The sequence below is a fragment of the Ptychodera flava genome, chromosome 22 (assembly GCF_041260155.1).
Source record: "Ptychodera flava strain L36383 chromosome 22, AS_Pfla_20210202, whole genome shotgun sequence".
NCBI classification, from domain to species: domain Eukaryota; kingdom Metazoa; phylum Hemichordata; class Enteropneusta; family Ptychoderidae; genus Ptychodera; species Ptychodera flava.
This window is the reverse complement of record NC_091949.1, coordinates 16148518-16165866: the sequence shown is the minus strand read 5'-3', so window position 1 is coordinate 16165866 and position 17349 is coordinate 16148518. Positions and strand designations below refer to the sequence as shown.

The following is a 17349-nucleotide window of genomic DNA, read 5'->3' as shown; positions in this document are numbered from 1 at the left end:
CCTCCTTCCCACCTTCATTGTTGGGTCTGACGACCCACCTGGTTCCCCTTAGGTTGAACTTTTCCCAACTACATGTTGGATTTGTCACAGAGAAACATTCAGCTCCATGCCACGTACAAAACGGCCGTAGAAGGCGTGAACAAGTTGTAAAAATTCTAGAACAACTATTGCTTGGTAATTATGTTCGATTGCCCGACACATTCACAGTTATGTAGATTTGTTTTATTGGCCACTTTGTTGGACTTGAATTTATCTTTTTCCAAAACAAAAGGACGACTATCCAAAAAAGTATGGTAAAATAAATCAAAAAAGTTACATTACTTTTTAAAAATCCAGAAAATAAAAAAATTGAAATATTGAAAAATCAATAACCTATGAAAGACTCTTCGGCCGGTTTCTGTGCGAGACATTATATATAGGTAGTTAATAATTGCCAGATGTCTTCTGTCGGACTTTGGATGACAGGCAAGATGGCGACAGAATAACTAATTTTCCAGTGGTAAGCTTGTTGAGTTGTATTCATTTCTAATAGTCTTGCACAAGTAATATTTATAATCGGTCAGAGATCAGGGTCATGAATATGCTAGGCGAGACCATGGGCCAGGCTGTGGACCTATGGTGGCGTACAGTGATCACTATCGGGGATCTACGAACTTAATTTTCGACCGTATATTTTATGGGAGGAGTACAAAAAACGTGGTTATCCTCGATCGAGTTCGAGCATATAGAATGTTTCGGTCATTTTCGGTGCCAGATGGTCGATCGAAGGCCCGGGATTCAAGTGTGAGGCCTCACGGTAGAAGTCGTCAAAGGAATTCTGTAGGTTAGTCTTGGTATTTGCATGGAGCTGCAAAAGGATATTTGTCAACTGACCTGGCCATAAACACATAAATATGACCTAGGTAGGGGTATAAAAACGACCATGGACTATGGACTATGCTTGATGGACAGTCCAGTCTTGTTGTTTATATGCTGTTTACTTTTGTTTCTCCGGTGATTAGCTAGTACTTTACCGTATTGGTACCAAGTTTATAGCTCAGCTTTCCAAGTACGGTGCTCCTGCTGCAGAATTAATTTATGGGCCTCCGGGAACTACATACACTCCTTGGTCACTAAACTGAACTTCGGTGAGTATGGCAGCTAGGTATGTCAAGTGCCAGCCGAACGTACGGCCGCTGTGAGTCTCCGCTGTTGTATACCAACAATACAAAACAGTTCTTTTTTATCATCTTGTCAATGCATTTGGTTCAGAGTGCAAAATATTGAGATTATGCACCATACGACGTCAAACTGAGCGTTGACGACCGTCACCTTACACATGCATTTAAAACACGTTCATACCTGATCGAGTTCTCATATGTCTTACTCATGTTACTGGGGATGGTGGAGGAACTGGTGTTGTCACTTAAAAATGTCAAAAGTTTCACGAGAGGGAGTGCTTTAAAATCTTAGCAGGACATTTTCGTCGACAGAAGAGGTTGGGCCAAATCTTCAATGGTGAAATGACCCGGCTCTATACTCTGCTCCGGAATAAAGAGGACGCAAGGTGTTCGCCTTAGGGATCAAACAAAGCCAAGTCAAAACCACAGGGTCAAACGTGCATGTAGTCTACGGTTTATCGGACTCGTGCATCAGATTACTACAAAGAGCACAAAACCCTGCTGCCCATCTCATCACAATACAAAGAAAAGGGATCACATTACACCAATCATGAGCTATGGCCAGTAGTTGGTGAAAATGCACGATTCACATTTTTGAACAAAGGGAGCGTTCAGTTATTATGGCCAGGGGTGGGCCGGCAAATTCTTCCTGCGCATCAGTCAAAATAAGTGAACCCCTAGGGCCCCTACCCATTGCACCCAAACATTGATGACCCCCATTTTAAGATGACAACAATGTAATGGACCCCCCAACATTGCTTGAGTAAAGCTGCTCACACAAACACCTGTGGCTCAGATTTTTTCAAATGACCCTCCTCACAAACTCATAAGGTGTTAATGTTGACATTTCCCCTTCTGACTGGCTATAATTTTGAAATTACTCATCAAAGGGATTGAACAGAAATTACAGGTGGATTGCAATATTTTTGCGCAAGCATGTTGTACAAAATTTTGATATTTGGATATACATGATAATCACTGATAATTGATAATCAACTGTTGACAATGGTAGTCAATGAGAAAACTATGTAATACTTTTTCAATACAAAACTATATTTATGCATTTAAAGGTACTTGATAATTGACATAAATGCGCTTAATTGGAATAGGGCTGTTACAACTGGTATGTTGACAAAAAAATTTGACTTAAGAATTTCACCAACAATATTCATCCACTATACATGGGAGTCTATGATAAAACTGTGAATATTTTTTCCAATGAAAAACTTGCTATACTTGTGCATATACAGATGATCAATAATTAACATAATTGTACTTGATTAGAATATGATGGTTAAAGGTGCGTATTATATGTACAAGAAATCTGATTCGGGAATTTCGTGGAAATGTAGATTCACTATTCATTGGAGTCCATAGGAAAAACTATGAATAATTTTTTTACAATGCTAAACTAAATTAATTTGTGCTTTCATAGGTTTGTGATAACTGATGTAAATGTACTTGATTCAAATAGGGTATTTGAAAGTTCAGATGTTGACAACAAGTATGATATTGGAATTTCACCTAAAAGTATGATATCACTTTTCATGATACTAGTAGTCTACAGGTAACTGTTAAATAATTTCCCTGACAAAACTTACTATATCTTTAATATGTAAGTAATAGCAATTGTTCGTTGCCCTAAGTGAGCTCGATTAAAAATAAGACAAGCCTCAGAGTTGCCAAGTCAAGATGTTCATGTGACAGATAATTATACTTTTGTTCAGATATACAGTTAAATGACATCAGAGAATAAAATCAGTCAGCGAATCATTTTTATCTCCCAGAATATTTCTGAACACTGAAACTGCTTTTTGACGGGACGGATACTTATGAAAATTAAGTGGACCCCCCGAGCTGTTTGAAGAATACATGACCCCTCCCCTTTGCAGTTTTCAAATTTAAGGTGCCCCCTGCATTTTGCCGGCCCATCCCTGGCCGTAATGACTGAACGCTCCCTAACGTGCTAGAGGCAATTGTGTGCGATTTTGCTTTACAGAAACCAAACGTGTATGACAAACGTGCATGACTATACACAGTAAAAGTTTGCAGGTTGGACATTTTAGACACGTCAGGTTCATACACGTTTGGTCGACACGTTCCACGATAGGTTTGCACTATTGGCATGATAGAATTTGACTAATCTTGAGACCCTAAAATGATATACCCGTTAGACATTTTAGACAGGTTAGATCCATACACGTTTGGTTGGAACGTTACACGATAGGTTTGTACGACTTTAGACACGATAGGTCAATTCTATCATGCCAATCATGTACACATATTATGTTACGTGCCGACCTAACGTGTGCGGGCCTATCGTGTGTAAATGTCGAACGTGTATAACATTTTGAGGTCTCAAAATAAGTCAAATTCTATCTCGAGCAAATATATAATGTGTAACATGCAACAACTGGGCCCCAGGACTGAGCAATACGTGACGCACTGTCACGCGCGTTGTAAAAATTGGCAAATCCGGAGATGTTTTCAGAAAAAAGTATCTCAACTTGGCCCACAAGTGCTCTATTTTATTGTGATTGATTATTATTTACGTTTCAGCTGTAAAGTTAAGATACTTTGAGTTGTTAATCTTATTATTCGTATTCACGGGCATGTAAACAAACCATTACTGTACATTTGTGGTCAGTCACGTGGTTCAGCTCGACCAATCAAAATGTATAACATGCAGACCTAATGTTTTCGGATGTCTAAGGTGTATGTTATTTATACTAATTCTATAATGTCAATCGTGCAGTGCACTTCTACCATGTAATATGCCGACCTAACATGTAAAGTGTATGGAGCTAGCACATTAAGTGGGTAGTACCACGGTCCCTCTATAGAGGAACCGTGGTAGTACGTAACATATATAATAGTTCTAAATGATTGGCATGATAGAATTTGACTTATCTTGAGACCTAAAATGATATACACTTTAGACATTTTAGACACGATAGGTCAAAGTCTATCGTGCCAATCATGCAAACCTATCATTTTACGTGCCGACCAAACGTGTGCGGAACTAACATGTCTAAAATGTCTAGTGTGTATGCCATTCTAGGTTCTCACCGTAAGTCAGATTCTATCATGGCATTTTAGTTTTAGCTATAGTCAGACCCTAAATGATATAGGCGTACACGTTAGATATTTCAGGTCCATTAGCTCCGACCTAACATGTCAAACATGCACCACTTAAATGTAAAAAAATGTGTAAAATGAAAAAATCCAGACTTCTGGCCATAGATGAATGAATTTCACTGATCCCCATGTCTTACAGAAGTCAGTTCAAGCCACTACTTCTCACATATAAATCGATACATGGACGTGCTCCTTCATACCTGGCTGAACTCATTGAAGTCACAGACAAGGAGAAAGTTTTCTCGTCTGTGTTGAAGTCAACACCCCTAGCAAATCTCTCCGATAAAGTCTACAAACCACACTTAAAGTTCCTTGAACTCGGTTAAAATCATACGGTGACAGATCCTTCTCCTATTCTTCATCAATTCTATGGAACAAACTACAAACTCATATTCGATCAGCTTTGAGATTCTTACTTGACGGCAATTTAAACTTCTTATCCGTTTCTTATGGCAACCCTATAGGTTTTGAAAGGTGATTTTTACATTAGAGAATAAAGGAAAGAAAAGAAAAAAACTTAAGTTAACAAATTCCTGCTAATACCTTTGACTTTAATGCCAAAATAACTTTTTTATGTAATGTTTACATGTATTCGAAAATAGGAGATGTAACATTCACTTTAATACAGAACAACGTAGCAGATGAACAGTCACTCATTGCAAATATTATTTACAGCTGATTCACAAATGTCATTCACCCTTTAAAGGTATACTGTCACCTGTTCCTATTTTGCCACAATTACCAAGGAAAGAGAAAATCTAACCAATCACAGATTTTAAGCGGGTGGCCGCTTTTTAAAAACAGTGCCCTCACCAAGGAACCCCCTTTGATCAGATATAGGCATATTTAGATTACTGGTGACTGTATACCTTTAAAGTACTATGCGCCTCGAAAGTGAAGGACTTATTAAACTTTTGACCAATCTTTCCTCAATGGAAGTATTAACCATACTCTTTTGAAATCAGGAATAAAAATCATGGTTTGTTACTAGAGAAACAAATTACCTAAAATTTACCAATATTTGAAATTCAAGATACCACTATCCCTGTTTTAATCTTATGAGAAAAGAGTACAATTTTCAATTTTCAAACAAAAACTAAGACGGTGAAAATGAGGCCCACAAGTGATATGAGAGAAGAGTATTGTAAAAAATTGTGAGTCCAAATATACGTCACTGTATGCCTTAAGGTCAACATTCAACTACCACCTACAACACAGAAGTAATACGAGCGAGTTTATTTGATTCCCAAAGGAAGGATGAATTAAATCTATATTCTATCTTAGTCGCATCACTGTCGCTGTACATTTTACCGCCTATCGCCAGGTGTTGCGCCACCGGTAGTGTGGTGGCGTCACTCTTGCCCTGTGCCAATGATAGGTTCATTTTGTAACACAATATTACTCTTAATTTTCTTAGGAAACTACGCTCCGGCATGTCAGGACAGAAAACTTCGCCGTTTTTCGGCGGGATCAAACTTGCTATGGCGACTGTGATGGTAACATTTCTGTTCCTCGGAGGCATCAGCTACTTTGCGTCTCCGGGATACATTCACACAGTTCCGCCGATGCGCTTAAAAGAAACCAGTCAGGAATTGACGGCGATGACAGGAGGAGTGGGGAACAAAGTACAACTAGCGATTGAAGAAATTGAGAAGGTTCTGTCGCAACAGAGAAAGCAACTCGGTGTGACGCCACTGATGGTGGAAAAAGCATTGAAACATGTGACATCAACGTCAAATCTACAAAGTATTATACTTGATGCTGTGACTAGAAACAGGACACTACGTGTTGGCGTGGCAGGGGGTTCTATCTCGGCCAGAAAGTATTCCTATGCTAACGTTTTCACTGAAGCAATGCAATTTGTATTAAATGTTTCTGTAGAACTTCACAATGCTGCAGTCGGCGCTACTGACAGTAGATTTTACGCCTACTGTTTTGGTTCTCTCCTAAATATCCATGAATTAGACATCGTTCTCTGGGAATTTGCCGCCAATGACTTCATCAAAAAAATCGGACCCTGGGCTCAAGAGGACTTCACACGAGTTATTCTTAATCTTCCCCAAAAGCCGCAACTAATATTTGTGAACTTTTTGCATGGGCAACAGATGAAGAAGAAATCTTGCGTCAACAATGAAAAGATTGGGAGTGAACCTCTTAGTCGGTATTATGACGTACCATCGATTAGTATGCCTGACGCAGTTTGTCCTCAAGTAAAGAGACCTGATTTTAGAGTTACTGATATAGCTGTGAGTGCTAGGGACGGACATCCAAATCCTAAGAATCATAAACTCATGGGACTTTTCCTTTGTGAACTCCTCAAAGATGTCCTTCAAAATGTGACAAACTCCGTTGAAACGTCTCCGTCGTTCGGACTCAATTTGAACGCGCGGGGTGACAGACTTCCACACGCGTTATTTCCGGAGTCTGTAGTTTATCTTCCCAATTGTTGGACAGCGCTAGCCACAAAAACCAAAGAAAACGTAAAATTGTTGCAGCCTCTTTCTACAAAAGGTTGGGAACTATACGCTCCTAATAACGAAGCAAGTCCAAACAGAACAGATATAAAGCAATTCTGGAGAAATAACAAAACAAACAACTCTATAACTTTTTCTTTTGAACTCAAACCTTACCAAAATTTCAATTGCACTGTTTCCATAGCTACATTTGGTGGACCGAAATGCGGTAAAGCCAAGGTCTACCTGGACGGAAACACGAAGTCTGCAGTGGTAGTTAACGGTAAATGGGGCTACAGCGTCACCTTGACACAGCGGATATCTAATAACATTCCACCGGGAAAGCACAATCTAACGATTGTTGCACAGAGGGGAGGGTTTTTTCAACTTTGTGCTATTATGACATCCCACAGTGTCAAAAATTAATTGCTCAATTTAAATCATTGTTTAGAAATGAAATATAAAAGTTCTGTGGCCACAATGCTTATGACCATTAACCCGGTAAGAGCAGTGGTAAATTATTTTAATGCTTATACAGTTGGCACAAGACCACTAATTAATTTCCCATAGGCCGCCACAGTAGCGTTGAGCTCGATTTTCCCATTTTAAAACATTCAGCGGCACGAATCCTCTTAACAGGTGTTAGGTCAATGTCAGCTTGACTACTGATTAATTTTTCGTGTGGGCAAGTCCACGGAAATTTTGAGATAACGATGAAAATAGCACCCTCAGTGGTGTTTTTGACAAAATTCAGGCTTATTGTTATGATTTCAATTAGCCCTAGAACTCCTCATATTACCACCAAATGCTTCAGCCATTATTCACAACAGTCTGCATTTTGATTACGGCAGAAAAATATCTTTACAAAAATTCTTGACGTTAAAGTTCAAACTAAACAAGCATCCATGCAGATATCAAAACTTCAAGGTCTGCACTATTTTTCTTCCGAACTATCTTCGTAGTGGGCTTGTGCCAGTTAAGGTAGAACGCCCCTCGGGACAGATATTCGGACTCTTAAACTTTTACAATTTTTTCTGATGAACCTCTTACCTGGGAAAAAATTACAGAAAGTCTGCTGTACAGTATTGATTTGAAACTTGGTTTGTAAATCACTACAAATGTTCTTGTACATATATTACCATGTCAAAATGAGATGAACAATTGCAATATTTGTTTATTTTTCTCTGTTGTTGTTTGTAAAAAATATCTTTACAACAACCACTCCCAATGCTGGTTTGAAATTTACCTTGAGGGTTTCAGTGAGTGGCAGTAGATTGTGTTGATATGAGCAAAATTAATAAATTTTGGGAAAAGAATTTCTTAATTTTGCCGATTTTATACCTACAGGAACTTAAAGTGCATAATATAGTGATTTAGTAGGTAGGTAAACTGTATTTGGAGTTGAAATGCAGTAAAATTCATGGAAATATCGATATGTTGTGTTTAAAAGAAGTTTTGGGGTACAGATCTAGAAAAGTTCTGCCTGTTTTATTGAAAAATGTGCCAAATATGATATTCTTGAAGTCCCTTGTCCAGTTGCAACAAATTGAGAATTGCTGCACATTTTACCTGTGTATTTGTGGTAGATATATGCTCAACTGTAAATGAATATTTGTTCAAATGAAATCAACATTACCAAATAAAATGCTAATGAGCAACAAAAGTGTAAACTTAGTGAAAATCTCAGTCAATATTGGTCAGATTGCCTTGGCAGGGCAGCCAACATACCATATTTTACAAAAAGTGTTGCATTGAAGTCACCATGAGGGAATCTACAAGAAGTGGTATACAGATTTTGTAAGCCAGCATTCAAGATTCAGGATATCATAAGTCATATTCACAAAAAGTGCCTTCTGTGTAGACAGTAAACTTTGCTGCTTAATCAAACAAGGTCACGTTACTAATCACAAACTCTTACATCTGTAGATGTAAATATGAAAATTTTGTATGAAAAAAAAGCTTGGAAATTTGATTTGAAAGGTTTCTGTTTCTTTCCATTATCATATTGTATATTTATGGAATTGTTTGTCTGTGTAAGTCAAGTAATGGCTTCAATACAAAGTCCTCAGGCTTGCTTGATGCTTTAAAATTTGGTTGGACCTGGGCTTTAACCCTTTCACCACCATGGTTTGTCCCAAATCCATTGTTTTCTATGGTAAAGTTGGACCTGTATACAGGGAACTGGGGGTGAAAGGGCTTTAAAACAGATGTACATATGATATGCCACAAGCTCCTCGCTTGGAAGTTTCCCCATTTGTCTATGATACTGCAATACTTGTTTAACTTGGTAGCAGTTTGGGATATACCATTATTATGTAGGTGTGGCAGCATCATTACCAGTGGGGGTCGGTAGATAGCAGGGGATTCAGTTTTTCAACACTGTTCGGGGGTCAGACATTAAAAAGACAGTTTTTGGAGTTGCATTTTACAAAAGCTGTTTGTTTAACTATGGTAATACCACCAAAATTGAATGATACGTAATAGACAACCATGAATCGATGTACATTCGATATGAGTGTAACCTTAATAGTTTACAATCTCTGTATTGATACAACTGCCATGATTATCCATTCGATAATAACTGCAGTGGTTGTCTATATCAATACAACTGTAGCAGTTTACGAACATTCGATGAATAGAGCGAACGAGAACAGTAAACTGGTATATACATCTGTAGTTGTGACACTTTTTGTCTACAATTGAGTTGAGTTCACGGATGTTGTGAACTTGACACTAAAGTTAACCCTCTCAGAATCAAATGATCACTTTTACGCGGATTATACACGTTTCTACTTATGACAGTTTGCCTAAAATTGATCATTGGTTCACATCGCTATCCCTACTCGGGAAACCAACTACAATTTAGTATTTCACCAAATTCGTAATTCCCATTTGCACAATTGATTACAAATAAGGTTGGTCGCAAAAGATACCGCGCTGAACGTGTCATTCTTAATTCAGAAATAGAATGCTAACAGAGCAAATTCAAGATCGAAATTTGGTCCAATTTTAATGTAAATGGTCAAGTGAACCAATGAAATAATAAAATTTGCCCATATTTCGACTTTCACTTCTTGATTTCTGGGAGAAAAAATGTTGACCGAATAACGTAATGGATTAGAAAGAAGTATCATTGTACTTATTACGAAATCATACACTTATATTTACAAAAGGAACTAGAAATATGAGTATATTTCAATATTCAGTAGAATTTAGCATACAAGAAAAATGAAGCAAAATTCTATTTTCAAATTTCTTTATTGAAATCTCGTTGCGGTAAGTAGATTGGCGGCGATTTGTCACGGATTAGTGAAAAATCATAACTCTCTGTTCGCATTTGTACAGAGTCAATACTCATGAGCTGATGTCATCTGCAGATCGTTTTTCGGTGTGATGAAAATAAAATAAATCCGGCATTCAAAAAAAATACGATGTGAAGTGACCCAAATTAGTTCAGGTGTTTTACTTACCGGTCATCCGTGTAAAAGATTAAGTCTAAAATCCACCGTTTTTGGTCTGTAATTATTTGAATTCAAGTTTATTCTTGAATGTATCGTATAATGATTATAAACTTCCATGTGCTTGACAATGTTCCACATATCAAATATTCATGGTCAGGCGTATTGCCCCATGACCGACGAAAACACATCAAATCGTTGACGTGTACGGCAGAGTACTATAATCTGTTGTATTTTTCACAATTTTGCCAAACACTGCGAAGACTGTGAATGTGTGCATTTAAGCTAAAATGAAACATTTTCAAACATCAATAAATCTATTCCCACCTTTGCACTCAAAGTAATATCTCTTTTCTGATTTTTTGTATAAACTGCAAAGGTTCTCCCGAAAGCCATTGCGTGAAAAAGAGTGACACCCCCTGAAGCAAAATTGCAACATTCCTAGATCCTCGTTCTGATAATTTTGTTCATACGCTGACTGTCGCAGCCTTCGATGTGCACATATTTTGTTTTTTCAAAAAAAAGCGCTTAGGTTGAATAGTCATCTCAGGATACAGGTATGTAATTGGCAAAAACCACTTTTAATTTAGCGGAGTATGTTATTTCTGACATATCGATGCGGAATATTATTTTTTCGATATAAGTTGAACTCTGTAGAGTACAGAGCTCTGAAACTCCATCGATGTTTCACGTTAACCAGTGATATACAAGGGATATTATGACAGAACCCCATGGCGAGAGAGTGCAAGCGCGCCGTACCAGCGGTATTTGCACGAGTGTTTGCGGGGGATCCGGCGATCGTGCTTTCACGAGCGCAGCGAGTGAAAGGACAGCCGGATTCAACGCAAACACGAGTGCAAATACCCCAGGTACGGTAAGCTTGCTCTCTCGCCATGGGGTTCTGTTATTATTACATATGTTTCACCCTGTTTATTTTATCGAGAAAACAAAGGAACTAAAAACACAAGCGAACACATTTGAAATAGTTTACGCGACACAAATTGAAAGACAAGGATCACGCGCTGTTCTATTCATTTGCGTGCAGGTATGGCATAATGTTTTTGGTATTGCACTGCAGTGCAAATACGGGTAGTACGCGCGCGCTTCGATGCAAGTAAACTGTGGTACATATGTAGTAATTGTCAAAACCTAGGTAACCGTCCGCCTGTTATGTTTGATGTCAATGACCGTTAATGCGTTCCGCTCTATTGTATTTCCCAAAACAACACATGGCTTTTATTTTATTTGCAACGTTGTCGCGGTGCGGTAACATATACAATCCCCACAACCATTAGCCACTATGGTAAGGCGTGTGTGGAGTGGTATGGCGTGTGGAGGGGTATAGCGTGTGTGGAGGGACACGTAGTAAAAATCACGCGCAGCCGTGTTTTTCTTTGCCATATATAGTATATTTATTCAATCTTGCTGAGTGATGATGTAGTTATGATAATCCGTTCGATTTTTGTGCAACGTTTCGAGCACAAAAGCGAGATTTTGCTCTATTCCAAATGCTGGTGCTGACGGAATGTGTTACACCTATATCAAATTTATTCGCAGGCTATTGGATCTGAATATCGTAATTTACAGTCACATTTCCTTATATTGCATATCAATCTATCCGCGTAAAATATTCATGCACAAATGCACAACTGTTATTCATAATTTTTCAGACATAACATGTAGTTAGATTGGGGTAACATATGACACTGGCATCATATTTGCAGGGCACACGTGGTTCTAAAATAATTTATGTTAATGACGCAAAGTTAAAACAGTTTTCCTTTCGATTTATCGTGACTGAAACATATAGGTGTATCCTTATTTCACATAATTTCGACTCCTGATACTTGGGATGTAGTATGGAAGAAGAACATTTCCCTGTTCTATTTAAGAGTCAGTACTCAAATATGTTTATTAAACTTGAGACGATTGTGCGGTGTTTGCTGTCGTTTCCGAAAGCTTCCGCAAAAGGTGATATGCGCAGAGACGTTTATAGGTTTATAGTATTCCTTATAGCCTACCACCTGTGGGGTTCATTTTGGAGCCTTGGGAGTAACTAAAGTTTCAACCGGCTTAGTTTTGTGAAAATCGGGATTTAATTTTTCCCGAAAGAAATAACATAGGCATCGTAGTGGCCTTTTTCAATTTCAAATATTATAAATATTTGGTAATTTGTTTCTCTACCATCAAATTATGCACGGTGATTGCCCCCCCCCCCCCCCCGGCCCAAATTATCATTCTTGATTTTGGAAGAGAATGAGTAAATGTTTGCTTGAGAAATGTTTCAGAAAAGGCTTGATTCTTTGTTTTTCGAGACGCGAACTGACTTAGCGACGTCAAAAGTTCAATGTCAGATAAAAGACTTAATCCTTTTAGTTTGGGATGGGGGAGGGGGAGTTTGACCCAAAAATTCGACAAATCGATTTAAGGTAAAAATTGCCGAGGGAATGAACATTTTGGAAAAATAAATACAGAAGAAATGCGCACTTTCGTGTTGAAGGCAGGATGTTTTTGCACGGCCGCCCTTGTACTGATGGTTAGTGCCAGCAATGCAAGTTGTTGGCCTCTGTTGCACTCGCAATTTATAATTATATTTGCTACATTTCTGGTGCAGGTGTTGACATTTTACACGTTGATATGACCTGGTTTCGGCAAGAGGTTCAATATAAGCCAATTAAGTTTCTAAGGGGTGTTGGGGATCGGGGATACTTAGTAGGGATTTAAGTTTTTATCCTATATTGAACTTTTGACGTCGCCCCTTAACAGTAGTGCGATGTCATACAACAAGTGCAATGGCGTGATAAGTTTATATACTGCTTCCTTGTTAACCGCGTTTATTTTTCAATTTTATAGGGAACCAAGCTACGACACTCGGGGACACAAGAGCATGTCGTTTTTCAGCCGAATTAAACTTACAATGGTGATTATGATGGTAGCGTGTTTGTCTCTGGCCTTAATCGGTTATATGTCGTCTCGACGTTACAATTACACAGCTCCGCTGACACGCTTTAAAGAGACCAGTCCGGCATTGATGATGTCGATGAGACCGTTTGACCAACTTCGATCAGCAATAAGTGACATCGAGAAGGTTCTGTCGCAACAGAGAAAGCAGCTCGGTGTGACGTCACTGATGGTGGAAAAAGCATTGAAACACGTGACATCAACGTCAAATCTACAGCGTATTGTACTTGATGCTGTGACTAGAAACAGGACACTATATGTTGGCGTGGCAGGGGGTTCTATCTCTGCTTTAAAATATTGCTACGCTAACTTTTTCACCGAAAACATACAAGCGGCGCTAAACATTCCAGTCAAACTTCACAATGCTGCAATCGGCGCTACTGACAGCATATTTTACGCCTACTGTTTTGCTTCTCTCCTAAATATCCATGAATTAGACATCGTTCTCTGGGAACAAGCTGCCAATGACTTCATCAAAGATGTCGGACCCTGGGCTCAAGAGGACTTCACTCGAGTTATTCTTAATCTTCCTACAAAGCCACAACTAATATTCGTGAACTTTTTGCATGGGGAACAAATGAAACAAAAATCGTGTGTTAACAATGAAAAGATTGGAAGTGAACCTCTTAGCCAGTATTATGACGTACCATCGATTAGTATGAATGACGCTGTTTGTTCTGAAGTACAGAAACCTGACTTCAAAGTTTCTGATATAGCTATCAGCGCCATAGACGGTCATCCCAATCCTAAAAATCACAAAGTGATGGGGTATTTCCTCTGTGAACTCTTCAAAAATGTCCTCCGAAATTTGACAAACTCCCGCGATAATTCACTGCCGTCTGGACCCCAGCTGTTCCCGCGCAGGGAGAAAATTCAAAAATCGTTGTTCAAGGAATCTGAGGTGTTTCGTCCAAGTTGCTGGACAACATTGGCCACCAAAGCCAAAGAAAGCGTGGTGGTATTGCATCCCCTGTCACAGGAAGGATGGGTACTCTACGCTTATGGTGAAAAGGCAAACCCCGATAGAAATGACATAAAACAGTTTTGGCGGAGTGGCATGGGTGAGAATTTTATCACTTTTTCCATCGAACTCAAGCCATATAAAAATTTCAATTGCACAGTCTCCCTAGCTTTGTTTGGTGGACCACCGTGCGGTAAAGCCAATGTTTACTTTGACGGAGACAGACGTTCAGCGCACGTGGTTGATGGGAAATTGCCTAAGTGGTTAATCCTTATACAGCGGGTTTCTAATAATATCCCCCCGGGAAAACACAATCTCACAATTGTCGCACAGAGCGGGACCTTTTTTCAACTTAGTGCTATCATGACATCATACAATATTGACAATTAGTGTTGGTGGAAAATGTTTAAAATCAGTTTGGGGTCCACAATCTAGAGACTATTTGCCCGATAAGGTCAACAATTAACTGTTCATTATGGATTGGAAAACGTTCTATTTTTTACCAGGATTTTGTAGATGCAGGAATCCTATATTTAGAACAATTGTACAACGAAAATGGCCAAAAGCTGGACTGGGATTCTGTACACAATAAAGGTATCCCTCAATCATCCATTTTGAAATGGTTTGGACTAAAAAGTGTTATCCCAGCCAACATACATCAAGTAAATCAGCAAAGTACAGCTGATAATGACGATGAAGTAAAAATTGTATCGAAACACAGGTCAATCAGTGTGGAACTGTGTAATATAAAAGTAATCACACAGCTGATTAATGACATTAATTTTATACCACCAAAATCAGAACTGTATTTTGAACATGAATTTAAAATCAATGTTACTAACTGGAACGAAATTTATCATCTTCCATTTAAGGTAACTATCGACTGTAAGTTGAGAGAATTTCAGTTTAAAATTTTACACAATATCCTGTATACGAATGCTAGACTGAGTAAAATGAACATACCCACAGTTGATAATGCTCTTTGTTCTTTCTGCAAGAACAAAGAAGAAACTTTACTCCATATTTTACATGATTGTCAACATGTGCAACTATTTTGGGAAGCATTTTTCATGTTATGGGGACAAAAATTAAAATTGAGAGTAAGACCAAAAATATGGCAGATCATACTAGGTGATCCCAAACTTTCTAGTATTGTGAATTTCCTACTGCTTATTGGTAAAAGGTACATTTATATTTGTCGTTGTAAAAAGACCTTGCCTAACTTTACAGCATACAAAAGATTTGTGAACTCTATACAAAAAACTGAGTATCACATTGCCTTGAGAAAAGATAAAATTTTTGCCCATAATAAAAAGTGGAGAATTTACAGTACTAATATCCACCGAGACCCTAGCACAACAGACATACACAATAATGATGTATGATCACTACTTTATTGATTTCTGTAATGTCTTTTTTTTCTCTCAGATTTAATGAGACATGTATTTGAAAATTTTTGATAACTCCAATAAAAAACGTTAAAAAAAAAAAAAAAAAAAAACTGTTCATTATGTAGGGTCGGTGGTCGCAGAGTGCAGGAGCGCCCTCACTTGGGTGAATCTTTCAGTCAGCAATCATTTACGTTACAGTCGTTATGACAATTAAGATTGACGTCTGGATCAGACACATTTATATTCTGTATTCAAACATGAAATCCATATCTAAAGTATCAAAGTTCGAGCTCCAAAATTGCACCATTGAACCAATCTCTGACGTTGTTAATCTTCAGCTCAACGTAGAAGCTGTTCGTTCGAGTTTAGTTTCATCGAGCACGGTGAACTTAGGGACCGTTCAGTTTTTACGGCCGGGGGGCGGCAAAATCCGGGGGCCGGTGTCATCGTAATTTTGGAATCCGCGAAGGGGGGGGGGGTCATCGCTTTTTCACTGGTAGGAAAGGGGGGGTCACCACATTTTCAAAAACATAATACCTACAATAAAGTTCACTTTATGCCATGACCATGATTGACCCTCTTTACCGGCCCACTACAATAAATACACTACAATAAATACACTATATATTACCCATGACCCTCTTAATTAGGTTTACTTCATGCAATGGCCATGATCGACCCTCTTTACCGGCGGGCCACTACAATAAATTGACTTCATGTAATACCCCATGACCATCTTAACGGCCGGACACCTTCAGCGGCCCTGTCCAGTAAAGTATACTTTATGCAATGGCCATGATCAACCCTCTTTACCGGCGAGCCACCTTTGGTGGCCCACTAGAATAAAGTTGACTTTACGTAATGGCCCATGACCCTCTTAACCGGAGGGTTGCCTTTGGCGAACCACTCCAATAAAGTTTACTTTATACAATGTCCATGGACATAAGTTGGAAATGAAGTTAAAAATTGCCTTACAGTCGTTCTAATTAACAGATGTTTGCATGGATGTGGCTGAGAAGTTTGTGCACTGGCATCTCTGCTACACGAATAAAGTGCGCCGCGTACCGGAGTTCAAATCCCAACCGTGCGGGTAGATTTGACATATGGGTTTTGGTTATTTTTCAGCGCGGGGGGGGGGGGGGGTCATCAGTTTTTTTCGTCTGACAAAGGGGGGGTTATCTTTTTTTCACGAAAAATGCAGGGGGTCTATATTTTTTTGAACACCGGCGACAAGATTTTGCCGGCCCCCCAGGCCGTAAAAACTGAACGGTCCCTTATGATTTAAGTGTTCTTAGTTTGTGCTGGAAATATAATTCAGGATTTGGCTGGTATTTGTAATATTAGCACCACAACACGCTTGACGTAGATATGGATTAAGTATATGAACTGTCGTTAATAGGTTTCATACAGATGGTTCTTTTATGAAAAATTCGGCAGCCATTTAGTATATACGTTCTTGCGACGTAAATTTTGAGCGAATTGTCTCCACCGAAAGGCTTTACGCCTCCTGCGAATAGAGAATTTAAGACGAAAGTTTCCTCAGTTCTGTCTGTTCTGAGATGTGCATCATTCTTGTTTATTATGGTCTCCAAGATGAAAAAAAAATCCTCTTCACGTATCGTTAGAAAATGTGATATTGAATTGCTTGCATACACAGTACGCAATTAAATTCCCAATATCACTTCTGTGTATACAGCAATGTACTTTGTATTTACCTGTTACAACACGTAAATATGTTTAGGTGTGTTTGATGATCCGAATAGAAAGATACCAGCAGTTTAACACTCATATATATATATATATATATATATATATATATATATATAT

At 38.6% G+C, this 17349-nt stretch overlaps 2 protein-coding genes across 3 annotated transcripts; both read left to right on the top strand.

Annotated features, from left to right (window-relative positions):
• Positions 1 to 442: 442 nt before the first annotated feature.
• On the top strand, positions 443 to 8421 carry LOC139122801 (uncharacterized). Of its 2 annotated transcripts, none has more exons than XM_070688539.1 (2): positions 443 to 499; positions 5716 to 8421. In XM_070688539.1, the coding sequence occupies exon 2, from the start codon at positions 5732 to 5734 to the stop codon at positions 7175 to 7177; it is 1446 nt and encodes a 481-aa protein (XP_070544640.1). In that variant the 5' UTR covers positions 443 to 499; positions 5716 to 5731; the 3' UTR covers positions 7178 to 8421. The 2 variants fall into 2 exon arrangements, with proteins under 2 accessions (XP_070544640.1, XP_070544639.1); XM_070688538.1 differs by lacking the exon at positions 443 to 499 and adding an exon at positions 1053 to 1127.
• A 2257-nt stretch (positions 8422 to 10678) lies between these two features.
• Positions 10679 to 15610, top strand: LOC139122800 (uncharacterized). Its single transcript, XM_070688536.1, has 2 exons — positions 10679 to 10766; positions 13063 to 15610. The coding sequence occupies exon 2, from the start codon at positions 13097 to 13099 to the stop codon at positions 14519 to 14521; it is 1425 nt and encodes a 474-aa protein (XP_070544637.1). The 5' UTR covers positions 10679 to 10766; positions 13063 to 13096; the 3' UTR covers positions 14522 to 15610.
• The last annotated feature ends 1739 nt before the right edge of the window (positions 15611 to 17349 follow it).